The following is a 15,350-nucleotide window of genomic DNA, read 5'->3' as shown; positions in this document are numbered from 1 at the left end:
CAGTATTCAGATCTAAAGCATATCTAGAATAAACTGGGGGAAGCTGTAGGGGCTCCACCATGGATGGACGGGTAAGAGTGACTTTGTCAACTTTTGCACCTTCGGGAATCGGGGACAGGCTTGGGTCTGTCCATCTCCCTTTATAAGGTAGAGCAGCGACTGGTGCTCTAACTAAAGCTTGTGATGCAAGAGTCCATAGTAGCTAGAGCATGGTGCATTCTGGCTACGCCCCTTCCCTTTTCAACCAACTTTTTCTATGCCCTTACCCTGGGGACTGTGGGAGGCGATATCGGACAGATGTAATTCCCATGTGGTGCTATTTGTTGACTTTGGTCGGTCCCTTTACTTTGGACCTTTTATACTGCTCTGACAGACTGTAACCCAGACTCTGGAGAATTACTGTCCTAATCTTAAGTATTTCTTGTTGATCCATCCTGATGTGTGCTTAACAAATGAGCTAGTGTCTGGTAGTGAGAGATGGTGATTCCCTTTTCATAGAAAACAAAACCCTTTATTTGGGCACAAACTAAGCAGCTCTCTCTTATTGGTCATGCTAGGACTTGCAGCTCCCACCCTGAGAGAGACCAGTCCCCCTGCTCCTCCGTGTTGAATTATGTGATTTCAGGCATGGTTTTGTTGTGGTGTGAAAAGGTTTTAGCTGCTGAGTCCCTGTTTGTCAGCAGTGCTGACAAACCCACGCTGGCATGAGCGAGGATTGGGCAACCAATTGCAGCTGGAACAGTTATCATTTCAGAGTCCCTGTGGGCTTCCGCTATCAGGTCACATCCCAAAATAACACTGGGCAGTATTTCAAGTGAAGAAACCAAGGCTTTGGGGCTGCAGCCAGCCTGGAGTGTGAGATTCTGTGTGAAATAGTTGGAATCCCTCCAGCGTTTTTGATCTGCATGGCAGATGAGCAATAAAATGCATAAAAAACACATTGGAAACACGTGAGGAAATTCTCCAGACCCTGACGTTTCCTTCAAGTTGGCAGAGCTACTGCTGTTGATCCTCACCTCCTGTCTCTGTGTGACTGGCTGTGCTCAGAGGAGAGAAGAGGGAGAGCCCTGTTAGTGGTACTGTTACGTAGTTTGAAGTCTGTCTGTGAAAGCCTTGCAGAGGGCAACTAAAGTTTGTCCCTGATCTAAAGCCCATTGAAGTCAATGGGTCTCTGTTACCTGCAGTGAGCTTTGGATCAGGGTCTTTGTGCTAAAACCTGTCCCAGAAGCAGATTGTGGAGGGGAAGTTTTATTGCATTTTTCTTTGTGGTGCGCATCAGTAAATTACATATTAAAGTTTTCTAGGTGTTCGGGCCTGATTAAAAGACACTCTAGTTATTTGAATGATAGCCTGTCTGAGAAACTCATCTGCTCAGATGGAAACTGGATGCGTCTTTGCCATAGTTAAGACTTATGGTCCCAGTTTTACCATTTCATTCCTTCTCCCTGAAGAAGTAAAATTCCTGTGAAATTTTATAAATACAAACATGATAGCTTTGAAATCCTAACCTTAAAAAAAAAAAAAAAAAAAAAAAAGGCAGTGTAGCTGATAGTTTCTCTCCATTGAGAGATGGCTGCATTGTTGGAGTTTATAAACTTCAATGGCGTTTTTTTTTTAAATAATTCAGCCTAAGGGAGGTTAGATGCAGCTGGCACAGTATTTTCATTAGAATGCTGTTGTCCTGTTTCATATAATAAACGTGGTGGTGTTTTAACATATAAGTTTTACACGCTAATTAAATAGTCTGTCAGAAAAGTACAGTGGGCTTACATGTCAGTGTTCCTTAATTTCCTTAAAATATGCACATGATAGAGGTCTATAAAATCATGACTGGTGTGGAGAATGTGAATAAGGAAGTGTTATTCACTCCTCGTAACACAAGAACTAGGGGTCACCAAATGAAATTAATAGGCAGCAGATTTAAAGCAAACAAAAGGAAGTATTTCTTCACACAACACACAGTCAACCTGTGGAACTCTTTGCCAGGAGATGTTGTGAAGGCCAAGACCATAACAGGGTTCAAAAAAAGAACTAGATAGGCCTATCTTCCATGAACTTATCAGTGGGCAGGGATGGTGTCCCTGGCCTCTGTTTGCCAGAAGCTGGGAATGGGCGACAGGGGATGGTTCACTTGATGTTTACCTGTTCTGTTCATTCCCTCTGGGGCACCTGGCTTGGCCACTGTCTGAAGACAGGATACTGGGCTAGATGGACCTTTGGTCTGACCCAGTCTGGCTGTTCTTATGTAAGGACATGGCTGCTTCTGCCGACTTTTGTATAAGATGAAGGTCCAGGACCTGATTTTTCTGTTAGGCCCTTTTATGCCACCCTCACAGTGTAAAGGGGCCTTAAATTGGATGCAACATAGGTAAGCATAGTTAAGTCAGTAAATTCCCAAATTAAGCTAAATGTATGTAAACCAGTTTAAATGTATCCACATAGGAAGTCTCATTTAACTAAATCCATTTTTAAAAATGACATGCACCAGGTTAGCCAAGCCTTTGTATATAGACGAGTCTATGACATAGACTTTAAATATTTAACCTTTTAAATTAACTAAAGTTGAGGTTCAAAGAGCTTTAATGTTTCCTCCTCTCAGTATCTCGATGCGTCACTCCCTCACACAGTGTACTTATCTATATATTTCCAGTATAAGCCACATGCCCTACTGTTGTAGCCTTTACTCTGCCCACTGATAATGTACAAACATCAGTCTTGTCACATAGCAATCACCGATCTCCTCAGACTCTTTCTGGAAGAAGCCAGATGTAGCACCCTGCCTTTTACCTGCCAAAGATCAGTGGTGTGTCCCTGCCACACCTGCTGTTGTCAAGAGTGTTCACATTTCTGCCTCAGTGTACAGTCCCCAAGTACCCATCATTTACAGTCATTCCCTGTATTGATTCATTCTGTGCCTCTCTCTCATATTTAGAGATGTACTTTTCCAGTGGAAGTCTGAGTAGATATCTAGTCTGACCTGGCCTCTGCTGTACAAATAACATCTGTAGAGTACTGTACTTCATTCTCTAAAACAACGCTGACGAAGTTTACGAGTGGGGGTTTTCCGTTGCCTGTGGTGATCTGGACTCTCAATTCCCCTTTAATTGTTATGGGAATCAAGCATCCAAATCCCCCCCAAACAACTTGGACAATTTCAGCCTAGAAGTATTTTAAAGTACTTAAGAGAAATGCAAGCCTTCATCATGTGGATTCACCCCCATTGTAGTGGTGTGTTAGATCAGAGTTAAGGATGTTCATGTACTTAACTCTGGATTTCCTTGCTTTCAGGCTTGTTATAACTACATTCAAATAAGTCTTTTAGCAGAACTAATTGATACACCTCTGCAGTCTCGTTAACAATGTCTTCCATTTTTTGGTCTGGAAATAAGGACAAAAATCAGATAATATGTTATGTGATGTATTGGGTTTTTCCCTCAAAGTATCTATAAATAAGGTGTCATTCTTTTCCTGGCTGTTCCACAGTTTTCCAGCATAATGTTATTTAAGTCACTTAAAGGGCTGGGGGAGGAGGTCGAAAAGAGAGCTTGCCCCCTTTTTGGTATTTGTGGTTGTATTTTTTAATTTTTAATTCTTTATTGAACTTCCACGTATGTTTCACATTAGGAATTCAGATCTTATCATCCTGTCTTTCCTGGAAGACTCTGGCAACTGTGGAGAAACTAGCAAGATTGTAACGTTGCAACACTAAGGAAGTGAAACCCAAGCCATGCAGTAGAAAAGGGATTTTTAGACACTTTAATTTGTTTCTTAAATTAACAAATAATCAAAACACCTCACAAGCATTTGGGGGAGAAGATTTTTGTTAGAGTCAACATTGTTGTTTCTCCAGTTTAGGAAACATCCATCAAAGCCAGAAAAGGCAAGATTAGATATTTTTGATTTTTCTAAGATTACAAAAAGGCAGACATCTTTTGGTTAGAGAAAACTTTCAGGCCCTTATATCTTGTGTGTGTATGTGGCTTTGTGTTTTTTGCAATTTTTTTTTTTCCTTTTGCATATCACCTTTTTTACCTGCTCTATAAAACTGAAATTAACTCCATTTTGTTATGGGGGGTGTTGTGAAGCAATATTTATAAAATACTTTTCAGTTCTTAGATGAAAGATGCGAGACAAATCCAGAGTATTAACAGATTAAGACCTAACTGGCTCTTTGGGCATACTAAATTTGGGGTTAATACTGAAACTGCAGTTATAACATTCGCACTTAATGACCGTGGGGTTGTGATACATGTCTGTAATGTCACCCCAAACACAAATTAGTTAGAATAATGTGAGCAACTTGACCGAACTCATAGATTGAAGAAGAAATGTAATTCCTGCCTAATGAGAAATTTGTCCTGAAGCACCAAAGTCAGATGAGAGAAGATTTTTCTTAGATTTGAGGTTAATACTCTTGAAAGTGAGTGACGAAGAACCAATAATAATGGCTGTGTGCAAGGTACTGTCTTCAGGCCTTCTCTGGAGAGACAGGAGTTGTATTTTGTTTAGACTGGAAGCTTTGTGCCATCAACCATACTGAGACTGATCAGTAGAGAGACGGGGAAGTCATTGGATCTTGTAAACTTTTGTTTTTAGGATTTTTCTGAACGATCCTATCTTTGCTTGAAATAAAAAGAAAAGCAGAAATATTACTGAGACAGCCTTGCAAGACATCGTCTTAATACAAAGGAAGTGGTGGTAAACGGTTGAGAATAGTGGGCCTTAGGTCATGCTAACAAAGGATTGGATTGACATTTCCATCTGAAATGTGCCATTAAAATCAGTGGAAATTGCAGTGGTGCAAGAGCGGGCAGCATGGGACTCTGTTCATATACCCCCTCCCACCTATACGCACCCATTTTAAACACAGAATGATTTCTCTGCCTACCCAGTCTCCAAGCGTGACCTACCCTAACCATCTTCTAGCATAGACAGGAATCTCTTCACTCTTGACTTGTGCCTTCAGGTTTCCCTTTTCCTGAACGTTCAGGGAAGTGCTGCGTATTCAGCCTGAGGAAGGGGACATGCCGACAAGCAGGTGTTCTACAGTGACAAGGCCTCTTGTTTGCGTCTGATAACTTTGTAGAACTTCAGGTCTGAGGCCCTGTCTGCACTGGGGTTCTCTGAACTGTGTTGACAATGGTATAGCCCAGCCAGTGAGGATGGGACCAAACTGTCTAAGTCACGTTTAGCAATTGTGTCCTGACTGTTTTCTGAATTCTTATTTTAAAACGTGGTTTGGCCCTATTCATGCTGGTCAGCTAAGTGGTTGTGTTCAAACAGATTGGCCCAAGCTGGTTTTAATGCTTATTCAGGCAATGCTTTCTGACGAAGTGCTGATCTGGCCAGAGATTTGTGGACTGCAAGACCTGAAGGGACCACTGTGTTCGAATCTGACCTCCCGCAAACATAACACAGGCCGCAGAACTTCCCCTGAAATAATTGCTGTTCGAAATGGATCGTGTCTGTTATGGAAAAACATCCACAGGGGTCTGTTTAGTGATAAGCTAGACCCCAGTGAACGTGTCTCCCACTTGGGTACCTGACTGATCCCTCCACATCTATCGCTGACCATTTCGGACAGGTATCAGAGTTGCCGTTTTTAGTTTCCCAGTTTGCTTTCCAACTTCTTGTCTCCTTCTGTCTAGGGCTGCTGCCCATTCCTCCTAGCTCCTGTGAGCTCCCCTTTGTCCCCGCCATCCATTACTGTAGAATGTATCTTTGCAACATCCCAGTGAAGTGTGGATGTAATCGTATCCACACTTCGCAAATGAGGGGAACGGAGCAAAAGACAGTGACCTACCCCAAGATCTCTCAGGATGTCTGTAGTAGAGCAGGGGCTTGAATCCAGACCTTACAAGTACCATCTAGTGCTTTAACCACAAGTCCAATTACCTTGGTATTCTGTTGTCCCTAATCATGGAAAGCCAGATTGTCCATGCTGCTGTACACCTGCTATTACACATACTATAATACTATAAAACTAGCTGTCCTCAAAGTCAAGATGTCTATGGAAAGATGCAAACATGTTTTTAGCACAGTCGTGGTAAATCAGATTAGGATATTATGGTCACATGGCTCCTCCTAAAAGATGCAAAGTATAATGTGCACTGGTTTAGGCCAGAGGTACGTACAGAGCAAAGCTAACTTGATGTCTGTCCTTTTTTCAAAGTAAATGTGAAGTGTAGGCTAAAATGTGGCCTATTCCTAAATCATCAGCATCATCTTCTGCTCTTTCAGTGATGCCAGCTGCAAAGCACTGTTCATTTGTTTTTCCCACTTCTGGGCCTTTCTTCATACTTCCTCTTCTGTATGCAATGTCCTCCTAAAACTGGTTTTTCAAGCCTCTCTCTTCATCCAAATACATACTAAGACTCTACTTCTGTATTTCCTACAAAAATAGTTAAACTATCATTCAAAAAAAAAGAAAAGCTACTTAAAATTAGTCTCATGCTGGATAAGAAATAAGAACCAGATCGAGGAAAAACCTGCACCGTTTTTGTTCATTAAACTGTTACGGTGCTGCACTTTATATTAACAAATTCAGGAAGCAACAGTTCCTACATAAAGAATAAAAAAATCTGAAACCTTTTAATTATAAACCTTAGGTTTATATTTTAGAAGTAAGGAAAATAAGATTTCTGGTAGGGTCAGAATCCTTATACTTTCTTTGAGTTTCTGCAAAGAGGGAGTTACTAATGGTGGACAGGTGGGTGGGGAATGAATATGTGAGAGAGAGAGAGAGAGATGGGGAGCACATCGCCATATATTGTCTCCCCCAGCTCTTCCCAATATGATAGGTCGTGTGTGGTGGTGGGTTTTTTTTTTAACATAGAGCTTAATCTCTTAATGGCAGGGACTGTCTTCGCACGTGGGTTTTTGCAAGTACCAAGGTACTTGAATAATAGCCATGTGTAGAAAATACAAGGTTCCCCTACCCACCCACACGTGCAGTATCCAGACAATTTACCGATTGTTCACGGGCTGCAATTTTCCAGCAACTGTTGTGCCAATTTAGGGCATGGAAGCGAGTTCAGACAAGACGACTGTCTCCTGGTTCAAGGTGGAAGTGTGCAGTAGGGGAGAGCCTTCTCTGTTCTTGCCTTCAATAATGCCTGAAACTTAATGCTGTTGAAAGAAATGGCTAATTTCCAGTTGCTGTGAAGAAAGGGAAGTGGGAAATGTTTCATGGTTTTCTTTTAAATCTGTATTTTAGTTTTTGTGTTTTTTTTTTTTCTCAAGTAAGAAGCTCCTCAGCCCATCTGAGGTCTCAGAGTGGACTGAGGTTAGGCAGGAGTTCTCAGACTCTTTCAAAGGGTGAGCCACTCTTCTGTCATGGACCACTTCCCTTCACCTAGTCATCACATAGACAACCTCTTCTCCCGTTTGCAGTCATATACACGCCTGTGGCAACTACGTCACTTGCTTATATAGGAAATTATTTTTATTTTTATCCTCTTTGAATGCAACTTAGCAGCTGAAACACATTGGAGAATTGGCACCCATGTGACCAACTAGCTTTCTGGACCACCAGTTAGCACTCCACAGACCACAGCTGGGGAACTTCTGGATTTGGGGGCGGGAGGACAGAGTAAGATGCATTTGTCAGTTAACTAGGTTTGAGCTACAGCCTTCATAATTGACAATAACATGAGCTGGTTTGATTGATTTTTCTATTTGTTTGTAGTTTGCCTAGGAGCAGAATGCAGTGAATTCTGTAACAGACACTTCTCTTTGCTGGTGGTGTGCAGGAGAACAGTTTCTCTGCCTCTTAATTGTTTTTGTCTGATCCGCTTTTCTGTGCACTACAGGATCTGTCTGGTTCAATAGATGATCTACCCATGGGTACAGAAGGAGCCCTGAGTCCTGGAGTAAGCACGTCAGGGATTTCAAGCAGTCAAGGAGAACAGAGTAACCCAGCTCAGTCTCCTTTCTCTCCGCATACCTCGCCTCACCTCCCAGGAATTAGAGGACCCTCCCCTTCCCCCGTTGGTTCTCCTGCTAGTGTTGCTCAGTCGCGTTCTGGTCCACTCTCACCTGCTGCAGTACCAGGTAAAAGTATTCAGTGTATCTGTGGATCCGCTGTTGACTGCTCTGTGCAGCTGAAGAGCCTGGACTCAGTGAATTAAAATGGGCAGTTTTAAAGAGAGGTTTACCAAGAGCAGCCCTGCTTTCTGACTCTGGGGGGGTCTCATGATCATTTAATTGCCTTAAAAATAAGGCTACAACTTGGAGGAGGAGATTTTTAAATGTATGAAAGAAGGTATCTAGCAGAGTAGCTGCGGTCTGTTGGCTTGCAAACTAGTAACATGTTAATTGTTTTACATGGAATAGACTAATTTAACTGTGTGTTCGCCTCCTCCGACACTTCCTTTGGTTGGCTTAACCCCTCCCGCCACCTCCCCTTGGATTTTGTTGCTGCCCTGTTGTTTAACGCTATGAGCCTAAGTCTCTACCAGCCATTTCTAGGTATTCTGCATTTTCTTGTGTCTGTGCTTCTTGTGGCTAATGCTTTTGTATCCATGGTGCAGGCAATCAGATGCCACCCCGACCACCTAGTGGCCATTCGGACAGTATCATGCATCCTTCCATGAATCAGTCAAGCATAGTCCAAGATCGAGGTAGGGGTATGAGCGTGTGTGTGTGTGTGTGGTGTTAAGGGTTCTAAGTTTTAAGAGTAGACTTCTAAATGTAAAGCAGGATATATAAATAATAAAGATTGTCTGGACTGTGCAAGCTTTGAAACAAGCCTCTTCCACGTGAGGCAGACTTCGTGGGCTAGGCCACCATTTGTAAAGCTGGAGCAGCTCTTTCAACTCAATAAGGGTTCAGAGCACATTGCAATAAGGTTGCCTGTTGCTTGCCCTAGAGATTTTACTTCGATTAAGATGTTCCCTGCAGCTTTTAAAACAAATGTCTGTGAATGCTGCATTTCCAGGAATCATAACCTTAAACTTCAAAATGTAGGATGTTTACAACAGTTCTCCCTTTGTGCTCCATAAAAGGGAACAGGTTCACTGGAAGATGGACACATGAGTAGGAACGTCTCTCTTTATGGCTGCAGGCCTATGTAGTACAATGGTCCCCACTAAAAAAGCAACATTAGCTAACTCACTACAAGTGCCATGACATGCTCAGTTTTTCCTGAGTTAGCGTAGGCAGTAGATGTGGAATCTTTTGGCACATACAGTTGACTTTTTTTTAAATGGCAATTGTTTTAAAAAAAAAAAATCTGTCGGGGTTGTGTCATTAGAATGTTTGTGTGTGTTCCTGGAGCCCAGGGATGTTTGTGTGTGCAGTAGTACCAACGATTTGAATGAATAACACTCTCATTTGAATGTCTCATTTATCAGGTTACATGCAGAGGAATCCTCAGATGCCTCAGTACAGCTCCCCTCAGCCTGGCTCCGCCTTATCTCCCCGTCAGTCTTCTGGAGGACAGATGCATGCTGGGATGGGAGCTTATCAGCAGAATTCACTGGGAAGCTATGGACCCCAGGGGGGTCAGTATGGTCCTCAAGGTAAGGACATGAACCAATCGGATAGAATGGGAAACTGATGGAGCTCTACTAAGTAAACATGTGGGCAGGAAAAATGGCCCATATCCCCTGTAGTCTTTTTTTGCCTTTGACAAATTGCATTTATTTGGACTGGTTTAAAATGTGCGGATCATGCAGCAGCATCTGAAACCCTTTCCTGCCATGAAAGGGAGCATGCTTTGTGTGTGTCGCTTGGGAACAAGGGTAAGACAGATGGCTTTAAGGATTAAAGTACTTCTGCTACAGAATTCCCCTCCTGGTTTGAAAAAACATTACATGATTGTGCCTCCAAACTGCTGCTAATTCAGTTAACTTCAGAGGGGGGAAACTTGACAGGAGTTGTACGTCTTATGGCACTTTTAACTGTGACCTTGCCGTCTTGTCCTGGGCCATTTGGCTCATTGTGTGCTGTGATGTGCTCAGGGGAGGGTCGTACTGCCTTTGAATTGATGTTGTTGCTGGATTGTGTTTTTAGACCTATTTTATGTGTATTATAACCAGGTCAATTAACTGAGTTGAGGTGCTAAAATTCACCCATGTCCCTTGTGCTCTTTTATTAGTGATTTTAAAACAACTTCAGATTTGAAGACTTCTGAGTCACAAATTAAATAGTTGAATGTGCTCTTTCTCCCTGCTCTTCTCTCTGCAGGAGGTTATCCCAGACAGCCAAACTATAATGCTATGCCTAATGCCAACTACCCCAGCCCAGGAATGGGGGGAAGTATAAACCCAATGGGAGCAGGGAGCCAGATGCATGGTCAGACTGGTGTGCAACCCTATACTGGGCTTCCCCCAGGAAGGATGAGCCATGCAGCCATAGGGAACAGGCCCTATGGACCCAACATGGCAAATATGCCTCCCCAGGTGGGGACAGGGATGTGCCCACCACCAGGTGGCATGAACCGGAAAGCACAAGAAGCAGCTGCTGCTGCCATGCATGCTGCTGCCAACTCCATCCAGAACAGGTAAGAAATGAGGCTGCCCTATGTCTCTGTTCTTGCTTTCAACCCTTTCACATAGTATGTCCTATGACTTCAGACTAGGATGTGTTTTGAAACAAATCAAAGTTGGGAAACCCTGAACACAGGTTTCCTTACAATGCCTGCAGAAGAGCAGTTCTTCAATCAACCTGGAGAAGTTAGGAGCGGAGAAGTGTATTTGAATCACTACGCAATTAGCAATGTTATGTGGCTTCTTTGTGTGTACAAAGAAAGTCTGTTGTTCTTTGAGATCCATGCAGTTTTGGTTTCTGGGGCTGTTGCACAGGTGAGAACAAGATGCAGTGTGCCTGGAAGAGCCAGTAAATCTGGCAGGCCATGATTCCAGCTGTGTGTGTGTGTTTTTTGAGTCGAGCCGTTTAGACCCAAGTTGTGTCCAGTGCAGTTCACCTTTTCCTGTTGGGGTCTTGATGAGCAGCAGACCTGAGGCGGGAGATCTGGAATTCATTATTGGAGTCTGCAGGAAAGAGTAGGATGGCTGTAAAATCAGGTGGAGGTTGCATACAGAGGTCAACCAGGGTAGTCATGAGAGCAATGAATTCACACATAAGTTGAGTTGCCTCTGCAGAGTAGAAGTTTGCTGGTTTGTCTTGCATATCAATGAGATCTGAAAAAATATTCCAGTCTCCCATTTCTGTTTATGACAAGGCCTATCACCTGATTGTGCAGCTGTTGGATTAATAGTCCCCAACCACAGATGTAAAGATAGAGATGCCTCTTCTATTGGAATGTGAGTTTGAGTTGGTATTTAGGTGTGGTGCTTTTGGGTATATCTGATATAGCAAAAAGGAGAGAGAGCAGTGGTTAGACTAGACTAGAGCAGTGTACTTTCTGCTTGGACATCAGGAGCAGCAACACTTACAATGACATTCCAGATCTGAGAGTTCCATCTCCTTTGGCAGGTAACTTAACACCTGCGACGGAGTGCAACGGAGCAAGATTAGGGGGAAAACTTTCAAAAGCGTTGGAAGTTTCATTTTCAGAATTGGTTGACGTATTTTGGTGCTTAAGTCTCATTCACTTTCAGTGAGACTAAGACTATGTCTACACTGCCGCAGTTAGGGCTCTGGGGATGTGTTGTGCTCTGAGTGCACAGAGATAATATACCTGTGGCTGACCCAGGTCCACTGACTTAGGTCCACAGGGCTCAGGTTCTAGGGCTGAAAAATGGTTTGGGCTTGAATTGGAGCCTGAGCTCTGGGACTCTGCGAGGGGGGAGGATCCTAGAGCTCGGGCTCCAGCCTGAGCCCAAACATACAGACAGCGATTTTTAGCCCCACCCGCCTAGCCCAGCTGCAGCCATGCCATGTGTCTTTTACTACTGTGTAGATGTACCCGAACTGCCCCGTGTGGACGCTCCTGGTGCCAACTAAAAGGAATTTACTTTGTGTTAACATAGTCCCATTTGAAAGGGGACTACTAGTTCGTCCCAGCAGTGTCCGCATGGAGCAGTTAGAGTGCAGCACTTCAGTGTACTCTGCAGTTCACACCCCTGTAGTGTCCGTGTTGTGGCACAGTGTAGACAAGCACTCTGGCTTTAAAGTCACTTAGGTGCTCTTGTAGACTTCATCCTAGGTCAGTTTTGGTGGAAAAGTGTGTTCTCATGGAACCAATCATCACTTCCATTTCATGGTTCAACTGCAGGAAAGCCTCCGTTAGCAAAGCCCACTGTAGCAGAATACAAATCTTAATGCTTGATATTGAAAATGTACTTCTGCTCGCTCTATCCTGTTTTCAGGCCTCCTGGCTATCCCAACATGAACCAAGGGGGGATGATGGGAACTGGAGCTCCTTATGGACAAGGAATTAACAGTATGGCTGGCATGATAAACCCCCAGGGTCCTCCATATCCTATGAGTGGGAATATGGCCAACAACTCGGCAGGTAAGCCAGCGCTAACCCCAAGGAGGGCATTGGATTTCATGATACTGAACTGAAATGCAGTGTTTGAAGATTCTGTTTAATCTTCTAGGGATGGCAGCAAGTCCTGAGATGATGGGCCTTGGGGATGTCAAATTAACGCCTGCAACTAAAATGAACAATAAGGCAGATGGGACGCCAAAAACAGAATCCAAATCAAAGGTAAAGCATGTGTATTCCTGTTACCTTCCCAGGTGATAGGAAATGTGAGAATACGACCTTCATGCACTGGTTTTAATTGATCGTCTGTTCAAAACCTCCATTTAATAATGTAACTCTATTTACTGCCTGAGTATTTTCAGACTGTATTTAAATTTAAATGGTCCCTGAAGGCTTGCTAGTACACCTTGCTCCCCCAACCTCCATCAGTAAACTTATCCTTGTAATCTGTTATGTGCTGCTTCTGAAATGTTGCACCACTGGGTCAAATACGGCTAGTGAGGTGAATGTCCTTTTTGTGTGCAGTACGTTAGATCATAATTTAAACAACTGTATCTGAGATTTTGGTGTAGAATGCTTTGGGAAAGGCTCTGATTGATTGTGTGTGCCACTTACTCTCCCTTATTATTGTATATTAATATTATAGTAGTGCTTAAAGACCTGGAAAGTCGGAGTCAGGGTCCCATTGCATGGGCATTGTACAAACACATAGATGACATGGTCTCTGCCCCAAGAAGATTACTTTACTTTACTTTACCCTACCCTCTCCCTCAAAATTATCTGTTGCACGGATGCCACTCTCTCCCCTTGGTTCTGTAGAGCAGTCACTTAAGAAATGGGAGAGAGTCTGTTTTATTGCTAATAGAGTTGGAGACGATCTAAACCAACATAGCCATGTCAGCTAGCCTCAGATCCTGGAAAGGCAGGAGGAGGAGGAAGGTGTTTTACAAAGAGCAGAACAACTTGTTCCCGTCGCAGTCTCCTAATTCTCTTCTCAGCGTCGTCTTCAGCTGATGGCTTCAAGGCATTCTAGGACCGCCTCAGGCGCATGGCAGAGACTTTAGATCAGGGGTAGGCAACCTATGGCACGCGAGCTGATTTTCAGTGGCACTCACGCTGCCCGGGTCCTGGCCACCGGTCCGGGAGGCTCTGCATTTTAATTTAATTTTAAATGAAGTTTCTTAAACATTTTAAAAACCTTATTTCCTTTACATACAACAATAGTTTAGGTATATATTATAGACTTACCGAAAGAGACCTAAAAACGTTAAAATGTATGACTGGCACGTGAAACCTTTAAATTAGAATGAATAAATGAAGACTCGGCACAGCACTTCTGAAAGGCTGTCGACTCCTGCTTTCGATATACCTCTGGAAATGGTGCAGGCTCCCAGACTGCTGGACATCTTGCACCCATCCATGCCCGGTAGGCTCTCCATGCCTATAAAGGAGGGACTGTTGGAACCTGCAAAAAACCTGTGGCACACACCAGCGTCCGTTTTGGCTACATCCACACTTAGTCACTTCCAAGAGATTTTGAATATCTTTGTTCCCATCCAGTACCAGGTTTGCTTGTAGTAGCTGCGGTCCAAGAGATATTGAAGCAATAGGGAACTCCCAAATCCACACCCAGGGAGGTCCAGTCTGAGTCTGTTCAGATGCAAAATTTTCATCTACCAGCCCCCACATGCTCCAGATGCTTCTGTCTAATACCGTTATTTCAGTTGGAACTGGCTGTCTCAGTTTGTGGACGTGCTACTTCCAGGAACACAGAGGAGCTAAAGAGCATGTCTGAAGGACAGCTGATAGCCCACACATCCTTATAGGCTGCACTGGATGTGTCCTGTGCAGCAGCACGTTCTGTGAGCACATTGGTGGGTGTGAGACGATCATCCTGGCTCCAGCCTGGGGCGGTCCAAACAGCAACTGAGGATCCTCCCTTTAAGGGCAACAAGTGCTTTAGTTCAAAGACAGATTCCATTCCTTAAAGGACTCCAGGGTGACGCTACCCTCCCTGGGCCTCTGTGTTCCACCCACAAGAAGGAAGCAGTGAAACCACAGATTTTTCAGGCAGCATTCTTCTGGCCCCTCCTATTACCAGCCTTCAAAGGACGTCAGAGCTGCTGATAAAGAAGCAGAGGTTCCAATGATGATCCTCTGCCTTTTCCTCTGCTGCTGCAGTCTGTTGTCCACCAGTCGGTGGGTCAAGAGCTGGCAGAACCTCCAAAGGATCTCTGCACTTCTACCCATCCCTAACTTTGGCAGCTGCCTTTTTTGGGGAAGCCTGGACTCTGATCAGCTTGGATCACTGGATCCTAGAAATTAACAAGGGGTATTCTGTCCAGTCACTTTCTGGCCCTACCGCCTTTCCCCATCCTTTTGCAGGGCTCTTTCTCATATGATACTATTAAAACAAGAAGTGGACTTCCTTCTGCCACTTGGAGCAATGCAAGAGTTCAGAATTCAGGAGCAGGGTTTTTTTATTCCAACTATTTTGCCATCCCTAAGAGGAAAGGAGGTTGGTGTCTTATTTTTAGACTCTTGACTCCTTGCCGCCTTATCCAGGGCCATACTGTATTTTGTCCATGCTGCAGCAGTAAGGCTCCTTGAGGGCCACCTTTTTGTTTGTCCCCAGATTGGGGAACTCATTTATTAGCATAGTTGATGAATCCCACTTTGAGCCCGTAGCAACTTGTTCTCTTCACCACTTATCTAGGAAGACTGCCTTTTTTAGTGCCTGTTACATCAACTCAACAGGCAGAGGAGATTCAGGCCCTCATGGCAGGGACTATTGTATACAGTGTTTTTCATAAGTACAGGATCACACTCAAACCTCAACCCAAGTTCTTTCAAAATTTCATGTGAACCAACTGATTTATTTCCAAGTGTTCTTCCCCAAACCTCACTCATTGTCAAGGGAAGCTAAATTTTGCACACTTGATGTTATAGGAAT

At 43.7% G+C, this 15,350-nt stretch overlaps 1 protein-coding gene across 1 annotated transcript in view; it reads left to right on the top strand.

Moving 5' to 3' along the window:
• ARID1A (AT-rich interaction domain 1A) overlaps window positions 1-15,350 on the top strand; it is a 78,683-nt gene that overhangs the window by 44,077 nt on the left and 19,256 nt on the right. The window contains exons 5-10 of the mRNA XM_039511189.1: window positions 7,812-8,052; window positions 8,532-8,621; window positions 9,354-9,521; window positions 10,189-10,504; window positions 12,276-12,421; window positions 12,510-12,619. Coding sequence (XP_039367123.1) covers window positions 7,812-8,052; window positions 8,532-8,621; window positions 9,354-9,521; window positions 10,189-10,504; window positions 12,276-12,421; window positions 12,510-12,619 — 1,071 coding nt within the window. The remainder of the gene's footprint in view (window positions 1-7,811; window positions 8,053-8,531; window positions 8,622-9,353; window positions 9,522-10,188; window positions 10,505-12,275; window positions 12,422-12,509; window positions 12,620-15,350) is intronic.

This window comes from Mauremys reevesii, linkage group 23, assembly GCF_016161935.1.
Source record: "Mauremys reevesii isolate NIE-2019 linkage group 23, ASM1616193v1, whole genome shotgun sequence".
NCBI classification, from domain to species: domain Eukaryota; kingdom Metazoa; phylum Chordata; order Testudines; family Geoemydidae; genus Mauremys; species Mauremys reevesii.
The sequence above is the reverse complement of the archived record's forward strand: the minus strand, read 5'-3'. Positions and strand labels throughout refer to the sequence as shown.